The sequence below is a fragment of the Pseudophryne corroboree genome, chromosome 2 (assembly GCF_028390025.1).
Source record: "Pseudophryne corroboree isolate aPseCor3 chromosome 2, aPseCor3.hap2, whole genome shotgun sequence".
Taxonomy (NCBI): domain Eukaryota; kingdom Metazoa; phylum Chordata; class Amphibia; order Anura; family Myobatrachidae; genus Pseudophryne; species Pseudophryne corroboree.
This window is the reverse complement of record NC_086445.1, coordinates 1,018,985,877-1,019,004,380: the sequence shown is the minus strand read 5'-3', so window position 1 is coordinate 1,019,004,380 and position 18,504 is coordinate 1,018,985,877. Positions and strand designations below refer to the sequence as shown.

Genomic DNA, 18,504 nt, shown 5'->3' with positions numbered 1-18,504 from the left:
GGCCTCTCTCTCTCTCTCACCAGCCCAGGGAGCGGGGCCTCTTTCTCTCTCTCTCACCAGCCCAGGGAGCGGGGCCTCTTTCTCTCTCTCTCACCAGCCCAGGGAGCGGGGCCTCTTTCTCTCTTCTCTCACCAGCTCAGGGAGCGGGGCCTCTTCTCTCTCTCTCACCAGCCCAGGGAGCGGGGCCTCTTTCTCTCTCTCACCAGCCCAGGGAGCGGGGCCTCTTTCTCTCTCTCACCAGCCAAGGAGCGGGGCCTCTCTCTCTCTCTCTCACCAGCCCAGGGAGCGGGGCCTCTTTCTCTCTCTCTCACCAGCCCAGGGAGCGGGGCCTCTTTCTCTCTCTCTCGCTCTCCTCTCTCCAGCCCAGGGAGCGGGGCCTCTTCTCTCTCTCACCAGCCTCAGGGAGCGGGGCCTCTCTCTCTCACCAGCCCAGGGAGCGGGGCCTCTCTCACCAGCCCAGGGAGCGGGGCCTCTCTCTCTCACCAGCCCAGGGAGCGGGGCCTCTCTCTCTCTTCACCAGCCCAGGGAGCGGGGCCTCTTTCTCTCTCTCTCACCAGCCCAGGGAGCGGGGCCTCTTTCTCTCTCTCACCAGCCCAGGGAGCGGGGCCTCTTTCTCTCTCACCAGCCCAAGGAGCGGGGCCTCTTTCTCTCTCACCAGCCCAAGGAGCGGGGCCTCTTTCTCTCTCTCTCTCTCACCAGCCCAGGGAGCGGGGCCTCTTTCTCTCTCTCTCTCACCAGCCCAGGGAGCGGGGCCTCTTTCTCTCTCTCACCAGCCCAGGGAGCGGGGCCTCTTTCTCTCTCTCTCTCTCACCAGCCCAGGGAGCGGGGCCTCTTTCTCTCTCTCTCACCAGCCCAGGGAGCGGGGGCCTCTTCTCTCTCTCTCAGCCCAGGGAGCGGGGCCTCTCTCTCTCTCTCACCAGCCCAGGGAGCGGGGCCTTTCTCTCTCTTTCTCACCAGCCCAGGGAGCGGGGCCTCTTTCTCTCTCTCTCTCACCAGCCCAGGGAGCGGGGCCTCTTTCTCTCTCTCTCTCACCAGCCCAGGGAGCGGGGCCTCTTTCTCTCTCTCTCTCTCACCAGCCCAGGGAGCGGGGCCTCTTTCTCTCTCTCTCTCTCACCAGCCCAGGGAGCGGGGCCTCTTTCTCTCTCTCTCTCTCACCAGCCCAGGGAGCGGGGCTCTTTTCTCGTCTCTCTCTCTCACCAGCCCAGGGAGCGGGGCTCTTTCTCTCTCTCTCTCTCACCAGCCCAGGGAGCGGGGCCTCTTTCTCTCTCTCTCTCTCACCAGCCCAGGGAGCGGGGCCTCTTTCTCTCTCTCTCACCAGCCCAGGGAGCGGGGCCTCTTTCTCTCTCTCTCTCACCAGCCCAGGGAGCGGGGCCTCTTTCTCTCTCTCTCACCAGCCCAGGGAGCGGGGCCTCTTTCTCTCTCTCTCACCAGCCCAGGGAGCGGGGCCTCTTTCTCTCTCTCTCTCACCAGCCCAGGGAGCGGGGCCTCTTTCTCTCTCTCTCACCAGCCCAGGGAGCGGGGCCTCTTTCTCTCTCTCTCACCAGCCCAGGGAGCGGGGCCTCTTTCTCTCTCTCACCAGCCCAGGGAGCGGGGCCTCTTTCTCTCTCTCACCAGCCCAGGGAGCGGGGCCTCTTTCTCTCTCTCTCACCAGCCCAGGAGCGGGCCTCTTTCTCTCTCTCACCAGCCCAGGGAGCGGGGCCTCTTTCTCTCTCTCACCAGCTCAGGGAGCGGGGCCTCTTTCTCTCTCTCTCACCAGCCCAGGGAGCGGGGCCTCTTTCTCTCTCTCACCAGCCCAGGGAGCGGGGCCTCTTTCTCTCTCACCAGCCCAGGGAGCGGGGCCTCTCTCTCTCACCAGCCCAGGGAGCGGGGCCTCTCTCTCTCTTACCAGCCCAGGGAGCGGGGCCTCTTTCTCTCACCAGCCCAGGGAGCGGGGCCTCTTTCTCTCTCACCAGCCCAAGGAGCGGGCCTCTTTCTCTCTCACCAGCCCAAGGAGCGGGGCCTCTTTCTCTCTCTCTCTCTCACCAGCCCAGGGAGCGGGGCCTCTCTCTCTCTCTCTCACCAGCCCAGGGAGCGGGGCCTCTTTCTCTCTCTCTCTCTCTCTCACCAGCCCAGGGAGCGGGGCCTCTTTCTCTCTCTCTCTCTCTCACCAGCCCAGGGAGCGGGGCCTCTTTCTCTCTCTCTCACCAGCCCAGGGAGCGGGGCCTCTCTCTCTCTCTCACCAGCCCAGGGAGCGGGGCCTCTCTCTCTCTCTCACCAGCCCAGGGAGCGGGGCCCTCTTTCTCTTTCTCACCAGCCCAGGGAGCGGGGCCTCTTTCTCTCTCTCTCTCACCAGCCCAGGGAGCGGGGCCTCTTTCTCTCTCTCTCTCACCAGCCCAGGGAGCGGGGCCTCTTTCTCTCTCTCTCACCAGCCCAGGGAGCGGGCCTCTTTCTCTCTCTCTCTCTCTCACCAGCCCAGGGAGCGGGGCCTCTTTCTCTCTCTCTCTCACCAGCCCAGGGAGCGGGGCCTCTTTCTCTCTCTCTCTCTCACCAGCCCAGGGAGCGGGGCCTCTTTCTCTCTCTCTCTCTCACCAGCCCAGGGAGCGGGCCTCTTTCTCTCTCTCTCTCTCACCAGCCCAGGGAGCGGGGCCTCTTTCTCTCTCTCTCTCTCACCAGCCCAGGGAGCGGGGCCTCTTTCTCTTTCTCTCTCACCAGCCCAGGGAGCGGGGCCTCTTTCTCTCTCACCAGCCCAGGGAGCGGGGCCTCTTTCTCTCTCACCAGCCCAGGGAGCGGGGCCTCTTTCTCTCTCACCAGCCCAGGGAGCGGGGCCTCTTTCTCTCTCACCAGCCCAGGGAGTGGGGCCTCTTTCTCTCTCACCAGCCCAGGGAGCGGGGCCTCTTTCTCTTTCTCTCTCACCAGCCCAGGGAGCGGGGCCTCTTTCTCTCTCACCAGCCCAGGGAGCGGGGCCTCTTTCTCTCTCTCTCTCACCAGCCCAGGGAGCGGGGCCTCTTTCTCTTTCTCTCTCACCAGCCCAGGGAGCGGGGCCTCTTTCTCTCTCACCAGCCCAGGGAGCGGGGCCTCTTTCTCTCTCACCAGCCCAGGGAGCGGGGCCTCTTTCTCTCTCTCACCAGCCCAGGGAGCGGGGCCTCTTTCTCTCTCTCACCAGCCCAGGGAGCGGGGCCTCTTTCTCTCTCTCACCAGCCCAGGGAGCGGGGCCTCTTTCTCTCTCTCACCAGCCCAGGGAGCGGGGCCTCTTTCTCTCTCTCACCAGCCCAGGGAGCGGGGCCTCTTTCTCTCTCTCTCACCAGCCCAGGGAGCGGGGCCTCTTTCTCTCTCTCACCAGCCCAGGGAGCGGGGCCTCTTTCTCTCTCTCACCAGCTCAGGGAGCGGGGCCTCTTTCTCTCTCTCACCAGCCCAGGGAGCGGGGCCTCTTTCTCTCTCTCTCACCAGCCCAGGGAGCGGGGCCTCTTTCTCTCTCTCTCACCAGCCCAGGGAGCGGGGCCTCTTTCTTTCTCTCTCACCAGCCCAGGGAGCGGGGCCTCTTTCTTTCTCTCTCACCAGCCCAGGGAGCGGGGCCTCTTTCTCTCTCTCTCACCAGCCCAGGGAGCGGGGCCTCTCTCTCTCACCAGCCCAGGGAGCGGGGCCTCTCTCTCTCTCTTACCAGCCCAGGGAGCGGGGCCTCTTTCTCTCTCACCAGCCCAGGGAGCGGGGCCTCTTTCTCTCTCTCACCAGCCCAGGGAGCGGGGCCTCTTTCTCTCTCACCAGCCCAAGGAGCGGGCCTCTCTCTCTCTCTCTCTCTCACCAGCCCAGGGAGCGGGGCCTCTTTCTCTCTCTCTCACCAGCCCAGGGAGCGGGGCCTCTTTCTCTCTCTCTCACCAGCCCAGGGAGCGGGGCCTCTTTCTCTCTCTCACCAGCCCAGGGAGCGGGGCCTCTTTCTCTCTCTCACCAGCCCAGGGAGCGGGGCCTCTTTCTCTCTCTCTCACCAGCCCAGGGAGCGGGGCCTCTTTCTCTCTCTCACCAGCCCAGGGAGCGGGGCCTCTTTCTCTCTCTCACCAGCTCAGGGAGCGGGGCCTCTTTCTCTCTCTCACCAGCCCAGGGAGCGGGGCCTCTTTCTCTCTCTCACCAGCCCAGGGAGCGGGGCCTCTTTCTCTCTCACCAGCCCAAGGAGCGGGGCCTCTTTCTCTCTCTCTCTCACCAGCCCAGGGAGCGGGGCCTCTTTCTCTCTCTCTCACCAGCCCAGGGAGCGGGGCCTCTTTCTCTCTCTCTCTCTCTCCAGCCCAGGGAGCGGGGCCTCTTTCTTTCTCTCTCACCAGCCCAGGGAGCGGGGCCTCTTTCTCTCTCTCACCAGCCCAGGGAGCGGGGCCTCTCTCTCTCACCAGCCCAGGGAGCGGGGCCTCTCTCACCAGCCCAGGGAGCGTGGCCTCTCTCTCTCACCAGCCCAGGGAGCGGGGCCTCTCTCTCTCTTACCAGCCCAGGGAGCGGGGCCTCTCTCTCTCTTACCAGCCCAGGGAGCGGGGCCTCTTTCTCTCTCTCTCACCAGCCCAGGGAGCGGGGCCTCTTTCTCTCTCTCACCAGCCCAGGGAGCGGGGCCTCTTTCTCTCTCACCAGCCCAAGGAGCGGGGCCTCTTTCTCTCTCACCAGCCCAAGGAGCGGGGCCTCTTTCTCTCTCTCTCTCTCACCAGCCCAGGGAGCGGGGCCTCTTTCTCTCTCTCTCACCAGCCCAGGGAGCGGGGCCTCTTTCTCTCTCTCTCTCACCAGCCCAGGGAGCGGGGCCTCTTTCTCTCTCTCTCTCTCACCAGCCCAGGGAGCGGGGCCTCTTTCTCTCTCTCTCTCACCAGCCCAGGGAGCGGGGCCTCTCTCTCTCTCTCACCAGCCCAGGGAGCGGGGCCTCTCTCTCTCTCTCACCAGCCCAGGGAGCGGGGCCTCTCTCTCTTTCTCACCAGCCCAGGGAGCGGGGCCTCTTTCTCTCTCTCTCTCACCAGCCCAGGGAGCGGGGCCTCTTTCTCTCTCTCTCTCACCAGCCCAGGGAGCGGGGCCTCTTTCTCTCTCTCTCTCTCACCAGCCCAGGGAGCGGGGCCTCTTTCTCTCTCTCACCAGCCCAGGGAGCGGGGCCTCTTTCTCTCTCTCACCAGCCCAGGGAGCGGGGCCTCTTTCTCTCTCTCACCAGCCCAGGGAGCGGGGCCTCTTTCTCTCTCTCACCAGCCCAGGGAGCGGGGCCTCTTTCTCTCTCTCTCACCAGCCCAGGGAGCGGGGCCTCTTTCTCTCTCTCACCAGCCCAGGGAGCGGGGCCTCTTTCTCTCTCTCACCAGCTCAGGGAGCGGGGCCTCTTTCTCTCTCTCACCAGCCCAGGGAGCGGGGCCTCTTTCTCTCTCTCTCACCAGCCCAGGGAGCGGGGCCTCTTTCTCTCTCTCTCACCAGCCCAGGGAGCGGGGCCTCTTTCTCTCTCTCTCACCAGCCCAGGGAGCGGGGCCTCTTTCTTTCTCTCTCACCAGCCCAGGGAGCGGGGCCTCTTTCTCTCTCTCTCACCAGCCCAGGGAGCGGGGCCTCTCTCTCTCACCAGCCCAGGGAGCGGGGCCTCTCTCTCTCACCAGCCCAGGGAGCGGGGCCTCTCTCTCTCACCAGCCCAGGGAGCGGGGCCTCTCTCTCTCACCAGCCCAGGGAGCGGGGCCTCTTTCTCTCTCACCAGCCCAGGGAGCGGGGCCTCTTTCTCTCTCTCACCAGCCCAGGGAGCGGGGCCTCTTTCTCTCTCACCAGCCCAAGGAGCGGGGCCTCTCTCTCTCTCTCTCTCTCACCAGCCCAGGGAGCGGGGCCTCTTTCTCTCTCTCTCACCAGCCCAGGGAGCGGGGCCTCTTTCTCTCTCTCTCTCACCAGCCCAGGGAGCGGGGCCTCTTTCTCTCTCTCACCAGCCCAGGGAGCGGGGCCTCTTTCTCTCTCTCACCAGCCCAGGGAGCGGGGCCTCTTTCTCTCTCTCTCACCAGCCCAGGGAGCGGGGCCTCTTTCTCTCTCTCACCAGCCCAGGGAGCGGGGCCTCTTTCTCTCTCTCACCAGCTCAGGGAGCGGGGCCTCTTTCTCTCTCTCACCAGCCCAGGGAGCGGGGCCTCTTTCTCTCTCTCACCAGCCCAGGGAGCGGGGCCTCTTTCTCTCTCACCAGCCCAAGGAGCGGGGCCTCTTTCTCTCTCTCTCTCACCAGCCCAGGGAGCGGGGCCTCTTTCTCTCTCTCTCTCACCAGCCCAGGGAGCGGGGCCTCTTTCTCTCTCTCTCTCTCTCTCTCTCCAGCCCAGGGAGCGGGGCCTCTTTCTTTCTCTCTCACCAGCCCAGGGAGCGGGGCCTCTTTCTCTCTCTCACCAGCCCAGGGAGCGGGGCCTCTCTCTCTCACCAGCCCAGGGAGCGGGGCCTCTCTCACCAGCCCAGGGAGCGGGGCCTCTCTCTCTCACCAGCCCAGGGAGCGGGGCCTCTCTCTCTCTTACCAGCCCAGGGAGCGGGGCCTCTTTCTCTCTCTCTCACCAGCCCAGGGAGCGGGGCCTCTTTCTCTCTCTCACCAGCCCAGGGAGCGGGGCCTCTTTCTCTCTCACCAGCCCAAGGAGCGGGGCCTCTTTCTCTCTCACCAGCCCAAGGAGCGGGGCCTCTTTCTCTCTCTCTCTCTCACCAGCCCAGGGAGCGGGGCCTCTTTCTCTCTCTCTCTCACCAGCCCAGGGAGCGGGGCCTCTTTCTCTCTCTCTCTCACCAGCCCAGGGAGCGGGGCCTCTTTCTCTCTCTCTCTCTCACCAGCCCAGGGAGCGGGGCCTCTTTCTCTCTCTCTCACCAGCCCAGGGAGCGGGGCCTCTCTCTCTCTCTCACCAGCCCAGGGAGCGGGGCCTCTCTCTCTCTCTCACCAGCCCAGGGAGCGGGGCCTTTCTCTCTTTCTCACCAGCCCAGGGAGCGGGGCCTCTTTCTCTCTCTCTCTCACCAGCCCAGGGAGCGGGGCCTCTTTCTCTCTCTCTCTCACCAGCCCAGGGAGCGGGGCCTCTTTCTCTCTCTCTCTCTCACCAGCCCAGGGAGCGGGGCCTCTTTCTCTCTCTCTCTCACCAGCCCAGGGAGCGGGGCCTCTTCTCTCTCTCTCTCTCACCAGCCCAGGGAGCGGGGCCTCTTTCTCTCTCTCTCTCACCAGCCCAGGGAGCGGGGCCTCTTTCTCTCTCTCTCTCTCACCAGCCCAGGGAGCGGGGCCTCTTTCTCTCTCTCTCTCTCACCAGCCCAGGGAGCGGGGCCTCTTTCTCTCTCTCTCACCAGCCCAGGGAGCGGGGCCTCTTTCTCTCTCTCTCTCACCAGCCCAGGGAGCGGGGCCTCTTTCTCTCTCTCTCTCTCACCAGCCCAGGGAGCGGGGCCTCTTTCTCTCTCTCTCACCAGCCCAGGGAGCGGGGCCTCTTTCTCTCTCTCTCTCACCAGCCCAGGGAGCGGGGCCTCTTTCTCTCTCTCTCACCAGCCCAGGGAGCGGGGCCTCTTTCTCTCTCTCTCACCAGCCCAGGGAGCGGGGCCTCTTTCTCTCTCTCACCAGCCCAGGGAGCGGGGCCTCTTTCTCTCTCTCACCAGCCCAGGGAGCGGGGCCTCTTTCTCTCTCTCTCACCAGCCCAGGGAGCGGGGCCTCTTTCTCTCTCTCACCAGCCCAGGGAGCGGGGCCTCTTTCTCTCTCTCACCAGCTCAGGGAGCGGGGCCTCTTTCTCTCTCTCTCACCAGCCCAGGGAGCGGGGCCTCTTTCTCTCTCTCACCAGCCCAGGGAGCGGGGCCTCTTTCTCTCTCACCAGCCCAGGGAGCGGGGCCTCTCTCTCTCACCAGCCCAGGGAGCGGGGCCTCTCTCTCTCTTACCAGCCCAGGGAGCGGGGCCTCTTTCTCTCACCAGCCCAGGGAGCGGGGCCTCTTTCTCTCTCACCAGCCCAAGGAGCGGGGCCTCTTTCTCTCTCACCAGCCCAAGGAGCGGGGCCTCTTTCTCTCTCTCTCTCTCACCAGCCCAGGGAGCGGGGCCTCTCTCTCTCTCTCTCTCTCACCAGCCCAGGGAGCGGGGCCTCTTTCTCTCTCTCTCTCTCTCTCACCAGCCCAGGGAGCGGGGCCTCTTTCTCTCTCTCTCTCTCACCAGCCCAGGGAGCGGGGCCTCTTTCTCTCTCTCTCACCAGCCCAGGGAGCGGGGCCTCTCTCTCTCTCTCACCAGCCCAGGGAGCGGGGCCTCTCTCTCTCTCTCACCAGCCCAGGGAGCGGGGCCTCTTTCTCTTTCTCACCAGCCCAGGGAGCGGGGCCTCTTTCTCTCTCTCTCTCACCAGCCCAGGGAGCGGGGCCTCTTTCTCTCTCTCTCTCACCAGCCCAGGGAGCGGGGCCTCTTTCTCTCTCTCTCTCACCAGCCCAGGGAGCGGGGCCTCTTTCTCTCTCTCTCTCTCTCACCAGCCCAGGGAGCGGGGCCTCTTTCTCTCTCTCTCTCACCAGCCCAGGGAGCGGGGCCTCTTTCTCTCTCTCTCTCTCACCAGCCCAGGGAGCGGGGCCTCTTTCTCTCTCTCTCTCTCACCAGCCCAGGGAGCGGGGCCTCTTTCTCTCTCTCTCTCTCTCACCAGCCCAGGGAGCGGGGCCTCTTTCTCTCTCTCTCACCAGCCCAGGGAGCGGGGCCTCTTTCTCTCTCTCTCTCTCACCAGCCCAGGGAGCGGGGCCTCTTTCTCTCTCTCTCTCACCAGCCCAGGGAGCGGGGCCTCTTTCTCTCTCTCTCTCACCAGCCCAGGGAGCGGGGCCTCTTTCTCTCTCTCTCTCTCACCAGCCCAGGGAGCGGGGCCTCTTTCTCTCTCTCTCACCAGCCCAGGGAGCGGGGCCTCTTTCTCTCTCTCTCTCTCTCTCTCACCAGCCCAGGGAGCGGGGCATCTTTCTCTCTCTCTCCAGCCCAGGGAGCGGGGCCTCTTTCTCTCTCTCTCTCTCTCTCTCTCCAGCCCAGGGAGCGGGGCCTCTTTCTCTCTCTCTCACCAGCCCAGGGAGCGGGGCCTCTTTCTCTCTCTCTCACCAGCCCAGGGAGCGGGGCCTCTTTCTCTCTCTCACCAGCCCAGGGAGCGGGGCCTCTTTCTCTCTCTCACCAGCCCAGGGAGCGGGGCCTCTTTCTCTCTCTCTCACCAGCCCAGGGAGCGGGGCCTCTTTCTCTCTCTCTCACCAGCCCAGGGAGCGGGGCCTCTTTCTCTCTCACCAGCCCAGGGAGCGGGGCCTCTTTCTCTCTCACCAGCCCAGGGAGCGGGGCCTCTTTCTCTCTCACCAGCCCAGGGAGCGGGGCCTCTTTCTCTCTCTCACCAGCCCAGGGAGCGGGGCCTCTTTCTCTCTCACCAGCCCAAGGAGCGGGGCCTCTTTCTCTCTCTCTCTCACCAGCCCAGGGAGCGGGGCCTCTTTCTCTCTCTCTCACCAGCCCAGGGAGCGGGGCCTCTTTCTCTCTCTCTCTCACCAGCCCAGGGAGCGGGGCCTCTTTCTCTCTCTCACCAGCCCAGGGAGCGGGGCCTCTTTCTCTCTCACCAGCCCAGGGAGCGGGGCCTCTTTCTCTCTCTCTCACCAGCCCAGGGAGCGGGGCCTCTTTCTCTCTCTCACCAGCCCAGGGAGCGGGGCCTCTTTCTCTCTCTCACCAGTCCAGGGAGCGGGGCCTCTTTCTCTCTCTCACCAGCCCAGGGAGCGGGGCCTCTTTCACAAGCCCAGGGAGCGGGGCCTCTTTCTCTCTCTCACCAGCCCAGGGAGCGGGGCCTCTTTCTCTCTCTCTCTCTCTCTCTCTCTCTCTCACCAGCCCAGGGAGCGGGGCCTCTTTCTCTCTCTCTCACCAGCCCAGGGAGCGGGGCCTCTTTCTCTCTCTCTCTCTCTCTCCAGCCCAGGGAGCGGGGCCTCTTTCTTTCTCTCTCACCAGCCCAGGGAGCGGGGCCTCTTTCTCTCTCTCTCACCAGCCCAGGGAGCGGGGCCTCTCTCACCAGCCCAGGGAGCGGGGCCTCTCTCTCTCACCAGCCCAGGGAGCGGGGCCTCTCTCTCTCACCAGCCCAGGGAGCGGGGCCTCTCTCTCACCAGCCCAGGGAGCGGGGCCTCTCTCTCACCAGCCCAGGGAGCGGGGCCTCTCTCTCACCAGCCCAGGGAGCGGGGCCTCTTTCTCTCTCTCTCACCAGCCCAGGGAGCGGGGCCTCTTTCTCTCTTACCAGCCCAAGGAGCGGGGCCTCTTTCTCTCTCACCAGCCCAAGGAGCGGGGCCTCTCTCTCTCTCTCTCACCAGCCCAGGGAGCGGGGCCTCTTTCTCTCTCTCTCACCAGCCCAGGGAGCGGGGCCTCTTTCTCTCTCTCTCTCTCACCAGCCCAGGGAGCGGGGCCTCTTTCTCTCTCTCTCTCTCTCTCACCAGCCCAGGGAGCGGGGCCTCTTTCTCTCTCTCTCTCACCAGCCCAGGGAGCGGGGCCTCTTTCTCTCTCTCTCACCAGCCCAGGGAGCGGGGCCTCTTTCTCTCTCTCACCAGCCCAGGGAGCTGGGCCTCTTTCTCTCTCTCACCAGCCCAGGGAGCGGGGCCTCTTTCTCTCTCTCTCACCAGCCCAGGGAGCGGGGCCTCTTTCTCTCTCTCACCAGCCCAGGGAGCGGGGCCTCTTTCTCTTTCACAAGCCCAGGGAGCGGGGCCTCTTTCTCTCTCTCACCAGCCCAGGGAGCGGGGCCTCTTTCTCTCTCTCTCTCTCTCTCTCACCAGCCCAGGGAGCGGGGCCTCTTTCTCTCTCTCTCTCACCAGCCCAGGGAGCGGGGCCTCTTTCTCTCTCTCTCTCTCCAGCCCAGGGAGCGGGTCCTCTTTCTCTCTCTCTCACCAGCCCAGGGAGCGGGGCCTCTCTCTCTCTCTCACCAGCCCAGGGAGCGGGGCCTCTTTCTCTCTCTCACCAGCCCAGGGAGCGGGGCCTCTTTCTCTCTCTCACCAGCCCAGGGAGCGGGGCCTCTTTCTCTCTCTCACCAGCCCAGGGAGCGGGGCCTCTTTTTCTCTCTCTCTCTCTCTCTCACCAGCCCAGGGAGCGGGGCCTCTTTCTCTCTCTCTCACCAGCCCAGGGAGCGGGGCCTCTTTCTCTCTCTCTCTCTCACCAGCCCAGGGAGCGGGGCCTCTTTCTCTCTCTCTCTCTCACCAGCCCAGGGAGCGGGGCCTCTTTCTCTCTCTCTCTCTCACCAGCCCAGGGAGCGGGGCCTCTTTCTCTCTCTCTCTCACCAGCCCAGGGAGCGGGGCCTCTTTCTCTCTCTCTCTCACCAGCCCAGGGAGCGGGGCCTCTTTCTCTCTCTCACCAGCCCAGGGAGCGGGGCCTCTTTCTCTCTCTCTCTCACCAGCCCAGGGAGCGGGGCCTCTTTCTCTCTCTCTCTCACCAGCCCAGGGAGCGGGGCCTCTTTCTCTCTCTCTCACCAGCCCAGGGAGCGGGGCCTCTTTCTCTCTCTCTCTCACCAGCCCAGGGAGCGGGGCCTCTTTCTCTCTCTCTCTCACCAGCCCAGGGAGCGGGGCCTCTTTCTCTCTCTCTCTCACCAGCCCAGGGAGCGGGGCCTCTTTCTCTCTCTCTCTCTCACCAGCCCAGGGAGCGGGGCCTCTTTCTGTCTCTCTCCAGCCCAGGGAGCGGGGCCTCTTTCTCTCTCTCACCAGCCCAGGGAGCGGGGCCTCTTTCTCTCTCTCACCAGCCCAGGGAGCGGGGCCTCTTTCTCTCTCTCACCAGCCCAGGGAGCGGGGCCTCTTTTTCTCTCTCTCTCTCTCTCTCTCTCACCAGCCCAGGGAGCGGGGCCTCTTTCTCTCTCTCTCACCAGCCCAGGGAGCGGGGCCTCTTTCTCTCTCTCTCTCTCACCAGCCCAGGGAGCGGGGCCTCTTTCTCTCTCTCTCTCTCACCAGCCCAGGGAGCGGGGCCTCTTTCTCTCTCTCTCTCTCACCAGCCCAGGGAGCGGGGCCTCTTTCTCTCTCTCTCTCTCTCTCACCAGCCCAGGGAGCGGGGCCTCTTTCTCTCTCTCTCACCAGCCCAGGGAGCGGGGCCTCTTTCTCTCTCTCTCTCACCAGCCCAGGGAGCGGGGCCTCTTTCTCTCTCTCTCTCACCAGCCCAGGGAGCGGGGCCTCTTTCTCTCTCTCTCTCACCAGCCCAGGGAGCGGGGCCTCTTTCTCTCTCTCTCTCACCAGCCCAGGGAGCGGGGCCTCTTTCTCTCTCTCTCACCAGCCCAGGGAGCGGGGCCTCTTTCTCTCTCTCTCTCACCAGCCCAGGGAGCGGGGCCTCTTTCTCTCTCTCTCTCACCAGCCCAGGGAGCGGGGCCTCTTTCTCTCTCTCTCTCACCAGCCCAGGGAGCGGGGCCTCTTTCTCTCTCTCTCTCTCACCAGCCCAGGGAGCGGGGCCTCTTTCTGTCTCTCTCCAGCCCAGGGAGCGGGGCCTCTTTCTCTCTCTCTCTCTCTCTCTCCAGCCCAGGGAGCGGGGCCTCTTTCTCTCTCTCTCACCAGCCCAGGGAGCGGGGCCTCTTTCTCTCTCTCTCACCAGCCCAGGGAGCGGGGCCTCTTTCTCTCTCTCTCACCAGCCCAGGGAGCGGGGCCTCTTTCTCTCTCTCTCACCAGCCCAGGGAGCGGGGCCTCTTTCTCTCTCTCTCACCAGCCCAGGGAGCGGGGCCTCTTTCTCTCTCTCTCACCAGCCCAGGGAGCGGGGCCTCTTTCTCTCTCACCAGCCCAGGGAGCGGGGCCTCTTTCTCTCTCACCAGCCCAGGGAGCGGGGCCTCTTTCTCTCTCACCAGCCCAGGGAGCGGGGCCTCTTTCTCTCTCACCAGCCCAGGGAGCGGGGCCTCTTTCTCTCTCACCAGCCCAGGGAGCGGGGCCTCTTTCTCTCTCACCAGCCCAGGGAGCGGGGCCTCTTTCTCTCTCACCAGCCCAGGGAGCGGGGCCTCTTTCTCTCTCACCAGCCCAGGGAGCGGGGCCTCTTTCTCTCTCACCAGCCCAGGGAGCGGGGCCTCTTTCTCTCTCTCTCACCAGCCCAGGGAGCGGGGCCTCTTTCTCTCTCTCTCACCAGCCCAGGGAGCGGGGCCTCTTTCTCTCTCTCTCTCACCAGCCCAGGGAGCGGGGCCTCTTTCTCTCTCTCTCACCAGCCCAGGGAGCGGGGCCTCTTTCTCTCTCTCTCACCAGCCCAGGGAGCGGGGCCTCTTTCTCTCTCTCTCACCAGCCCAGGGAGCGGGGCCTCTTTCTCTCTCTCTCACCAGCCCAGGGAGCGGGGCCTCTTTCTCTCTCTCTCACCAGCCCAGGGAGCGGGGCCTCTTTCTCTCTCTCTCACCAGCCCAGGGAGCGGGGCCTCTTTCTCTCTCTCTCACCAGCCCAGGGAGCGGGGCCTCTTTCTCTCTCTCTCACCAGCCCAGGGAGCGGGGCCTCTTTCTCTCTCTCACCAGCCCAGGGAGCGGGGCCTCTTTCTCTCTCACCAGCCCAGGGAGCGGGGCCTCTTTCTCTCTCTCTCTCACCAGCCCAGGGAGCGGGGCCTCTTTCTCTCTCTCTCTCACCAGCCCAGGGAGCGGGGCCTCTTTCTCTCTCTCTCACCAGCCCAGGGAGCGGGGCCTCTTTCTCTCTCTCTCACCAGCCCAGGGAGCGGGGCCTCTTTCTCTCTCTCTCACCAGCCCAGGGAGCGGGGTCTCTTTCTCTCTCTCTCACCAGCCCAGGGAGCGGGGCCTCTTTCTCTCTCTCACCAGCCCAGGGAGCGGGGCCTCTTTCTCTCTCACCAGCCCAGGGAGCGGGGCCTCTTTCTCTCTCTCTCTCACCAGCCCAGGGAGCGGGGCCTCTTTCTCTCTCTCTCTCACCAGCCCAGGGAGCGGGGCCTCTTTCTCTCTCTCTCACCAGCCCAGGGAGCGGGGCCTCTTTCTCTCTCTCACCAGCCCAGGGAGCGGGGCCTCTTTCTCTCTCTCTCACCAGCCCAGGGAGCGGGGCCTCTTTCTCTCTCTCTCACCAGCCCAGGGAGCGGGGCCTCTTTCTCTCTCTCTCACCAGCCCAGGGAGCGGGGCCTCTTTCTCTCTCTCTCTCACCAGCCCAGGGAGCGGGGCCTCTTTCTCTCTCTCTCTCACCAGCCCAGGGAGCGGGGCCTCTTTCTCTCTCTCTCTCACCAGCCCAGGGAGCGGGGCCTCTTTCTCTCTCTCACCAGCCCAGGGAGCGGGGCCTCTTTCTCTCTCTCTCTCACCAGCCCAGGGAGCGGGGCCTCTTTCTCTCTCTCTCTCACCAGCCCAGGGAGCGGGGCCTCTTTCTCTCTCTCTCTCACCAGCCCAGGGAGCGGGGCCTCTTTCTCTCTCTCTCTCTCACCAGCCCAGGGAGCGGGGCCTCTTTCTCTCTCTCTCTCTCACCAGCCCAGGGAGCGGGGCCTCTTTCTCTCTCTCTCTCACCAGCCCAGGGAGCGGGGCCTCTTTCTCTCTCTCTCTCACCAGCCCAGGGAGCGGGGCCTCTTTCTCTCTCTCTCTCACCAGCCCAGGGAGCGGGGCCTCTTTCTCTCTCTCTCTCACCAGCCCAGGGAGCGGGGCCTCTTTCTCTCTCTCTCTCACCAGCCCAGGGAGCGGGGCCTCTTTCTCTCTCTCTCTCACCAGCCCAGGGAGCGGGGCCTCTTTCTCTCTCTCTCTCACCAGCCCAGGGAGCGGGGCCTCTTTCTCTCTCTCTCTCACCAGCCCAGGGAGCGGGGCCTCTTTCTCTCTCTCTCTCACCAGCCCAGGGAGCGGGGCCTCTTTCTCTCTCTCTCTCACCAGCCCAGGGAGCGGGGCCTCTTTCTCTCTCTCTCTCACCAGCCCAGGGAGCGGGGCCTCTTTCTCTCTCTCTCTCACCAGCCCAGGGAGCGGGGCCTCTTTCTCTCTCTCTCTCACCAGCCCAGGGAGCGGGGCCTCTTTCTCTCTCTCTCTCACCAGCCCAGGGAGCGGGGCCTCTTTCTCTCTCTCTCTCACCAGCCCAGGGAGCGGGGCCTCTTTCTCTCTCTCTCTCACCAGCCCAGGGAGCGGGGCCTCTTTCTCTCTCTCTCTCACCAGCCCAGGGAGCGGGGCCTCTTTCTCTCTCTCACCAGCCCAGGGAGCGGGGCCTCTTTCTCTCTCTCACCAGCCCAGGGAGCGGGGCCTCTTTCTCTCTCTCACCAGCCCAGGGAGCGGGGCCTCTTTCTCTCTCTCACCAGCCCAGGGAGCGGGGCCTCTTTCTCTCTCTCACCAGCCCAGGGAGCGGGGCCTCTTTCTCTCTCTCACCAGCCCAGGGAGCGGGGCCTCTTTCTCTCTCTCACCAGCCCAGGGAGCGGGGCCTCTTTCTCTCTCTCACCAGCCCAGGGAGCGGGGCCTCTTTCTCTCTCTCACCAGCCCAGGGAGCGGGGCCTCTTTCTCTCTCTCACCAGCCCAGGGAGCGGGGCCTCTTTCTCTCTCTCACCAGCCCAGGGAGCGCCCCTCATCAGCCCAGGGAGCGGGGCCTCATTCTCTCACCAGCCAAGGGAGCGGGGCCTCATTCTTTAACCTCCCCAAGTAGTGTCGCCTCATTCTCTCACCATGCTGGGGGAGTGAGACCGCTTTCTCTCGCCACCCCAGGGAGCGAGGCCGCATCACCTTAACTTTACAGGGACTGAGATCACTCCCCCATCCTGGCATAGTTGGGGCTGTCTGAATTTGCATGTGTGTGTAAGTTGTAGCTGGTATTACTGATACTACTTGGTGTGCCCCTGGTATATTTATCATACTAACCCCAGTGGCCGATTCTTCAGTCCTGCGTTATCCACATTTACTCTCAATGGTAATAATAAAACAAACCCCATTATTTGGTAAGCAGGATTTGCGGCGCATCTGTCAATCCCCTTTCATCCACTAATGTAAATGCTTGAACAAAAATCACAGAAAATCCCTTTAAGCATTTTGCTTCCATTTCTTGAGCCATCGTGATGATAAATAAGTCACAGAGCAAAGGTTTCCGGAAAGAATGCTCTTTGGAAAAACATCTGTTTTCTCTCACCGACGGGCGCATATCACCGGCACCTCACTGCGAGGAAATGTAGAAACTTCTATGGCTCCCGCTTGAGGAACACAGAAATGTGCTAAAAGCTGCGTCTGATGCTTCTATAATACACATGCAGTATATAATGCACAAATATAGATGTAACGGACCGCATAGGAGAAGACGGTGGAGTATTGTGCTCTGCAACGTGGCTGCAAATACCAGTCTGATAGAGACCGCATGGCTTTGCCAATGCTGAGTTACTGAACTGAGTGATGCTTTCACCCCCAGAAATTAATCTGAGTTGTCCATGTATACAAGACGGACTTCTCATGGCTTCACAATGAAGGCCACTAAGGGAGCAGGTCCCCAAATCTCTGATGACCTTAGATCAGGCATGTCCAAACTGCGGCCCTCCAGCTGTTGTGAAACTACATATCCCAGCATGCCTTGACACAGTTTTGCTGTGAGAGAATGCTAAAGCTGTGTCAGGGCATGCTGGCATGTGTAGTTTCACAACAGCTGGAGGGCCGCAGTTTGGACATGCCTGCCTTAGATTGTAGACTTCAAAATATGCCCTGTGATTGGTGAATGCCTGTACACCAATCAGAGTGCAAGGAGCTTTGAACACTTCCTGGCTCCTGTGGTTGACCCATAAACTTTGGTTGCCTCATTGGGAATTGCAACCAGTCCCTTTATGGCTCATCCGGTGAAGAACGAGAAACTGTTATTTAAACATCAGCGCCTGAATTTGGGGCCTACGCCAGGAACCGTTAAGACGTGATGGCTTAAATACAAACCCTTATCCCAAAGTGGCACAGTCATTCACGCTAGCCGTGTACAGTTTGTATGTACTCCCCTTGTTCATGTGGGTTTCCTACTAACAGGTTAATTGGTCCCTGATTATATTGCACCAATATGTGTGCCCCAGCAATGGTAAAATTAGATTGTAAGCTCCCATTGGGTAGGATTTGATGTACCTAAACAATTATCTATAAATGTAGAATATTTTGGTGCTTTGTAAATAAAGGTTAACCATAAGTAAAAGTAAAGTTATTGAAACGTGTATATTTGTGAATGGTAATTGCAGCTTTTAGCTATAGAAGGGTAATCTTTATTAGTTTATTTTGAATCCATTAACAATATTCCTCTGCTTTTCAGGAACAAGTGCTGAAAGGGTGTCCGGCTGGCCTCTGCCCTCTGCGGCCGTTCCTGAGAGCCCTCTCTGAGTTTGTTATAACCCCAGAAGACTACAGGGCGCTGTGTTTTACGGAGATGGGAAACGTAAAGGGGGCCGTGAAATAGCCGCACTGCAGACAGTACAGGACACTCCCACCCACGAGCAACGCGAAAGGTTCATTAAATAATAGATGTGGCTCCAGCTAGTGCTGTAGCCCGTAGCAACGGCTCTGCTGCGATCAGTTTAGCATACATGAAAGCAGACGTCCGGTTTTCATGGGTTGCAACCGACGTGATTAAACAAACGAATCAGAATAAAACCACCTCAGCTGACGTTTATAGTTATACCTGGTAAATGTCCAAAATTGACCCAAAGTCCTGTATGTATTAGATACACCCTGCTAGAATGTATCCAACTGGTAACTTGTAATCTGTGGGCCAGATGGTTTCAGTACACACATCCCCCAGTGCCATGTAACCTAATTTGTCTTTGTTATTTTGGAACCTGATGGCACGTGATATGTAACACGGCCGTGTAGGCCTGGGTGTATTTAGAGGGCCGCGGAAACAGCTATACCTCAGTGATGTCACTACTAGCAAATTGATTAAGCTGCATTCTCCTAAACATAGCGCACCAGGTGGCAGCCTCCACCGTCAGTGGCGTCTGCACATCGCGGTGTAAGGAAGAACGGTCTCAGGCGTTGCAGGCTATAGGTGCACGTCCTGTAGGCACCAGCTCAGTGGCAGCGGAATCTTTCACTTTGTTTGCCCCTGTGCTGCAGTATTTTATTAAAACAGGAACAAAAGGGAAATCAGGGCCCGGTTTTATTAAACCTACCTTTTACTTCTTGTGAAATGGTTCACGTTGTCCAAACACTTTTTAAAGTATGACATTTTCCAAATAAAAATAAAACCGTTACTCAGTCTTCCGTCTGCTTTCCTGATGGTGTACTTTTTTTTCTACAGTGTTTTAATTTAGCATTAATTAATCAACCTGTCAGAAAGGATATGCTTAAAAAGCTGTATAGGTAGGCTTGCCGTATTATCGCTTTAAACTGAGGCACTAATGAATTACACAGGTTCTGTGGCTGGCTGACTTCAAGCCTGCATGTCATTTGGATTTAATCAGCCACAGCACCTGTGTAATCTGAATGTCCCGGTTTATTGGTATGGTATGGAAAAACTATGTATAGGCAGAAGTTCAGAACCTTAAATCAAGAATGAGAGGCATGCAGTGCACATATCCTTTAAGCTTTATCTGTGTGAATGGCTTGCAGTCTCATAGGTAACACGTCACTTGTAAATCTTTACATGTGAAAGGACAATTAGTGGATAACGCTGCACCTTTCAAAGGTTTGCTTAATCAGCGGCATCAGACCAGAACATGTTTTTTATTGGGGGTTAACACTGGAGAATGGTCGTACCCATACAACTGCACCGTTTCAC

General features: G+C 61.4%; 1 protein-coding gene across 2 annotated transcripts in view; it reads left to right on the top strand.

Moving 5' to 3' along the window:
- Positions 1 to 17,987, top strand: part of ACP6 (acid phosphatase 6, lysophosphatidic) — a 92,787-nt gene extending 74,800 nt beyond the window's left edge. For both annotated transcript variants that reach the window (XM_063956700.1, XM_063956699.1), the window contains exon 11: positions 17,041 to 17,987. In XM_063956700.1, coding sequence (XP_063812770.1) covers positions 17,041 to 17,184 — 144 coding nt within the window. In that variant the 3' untranslated portion in view covers positions 17,185 to 17,987. The remainder of the gene's footprint in view (positions 1 to 17,040) is intronic.
- Positions 17,988 to 18,504: the final 517 nt, after the last annotated feature.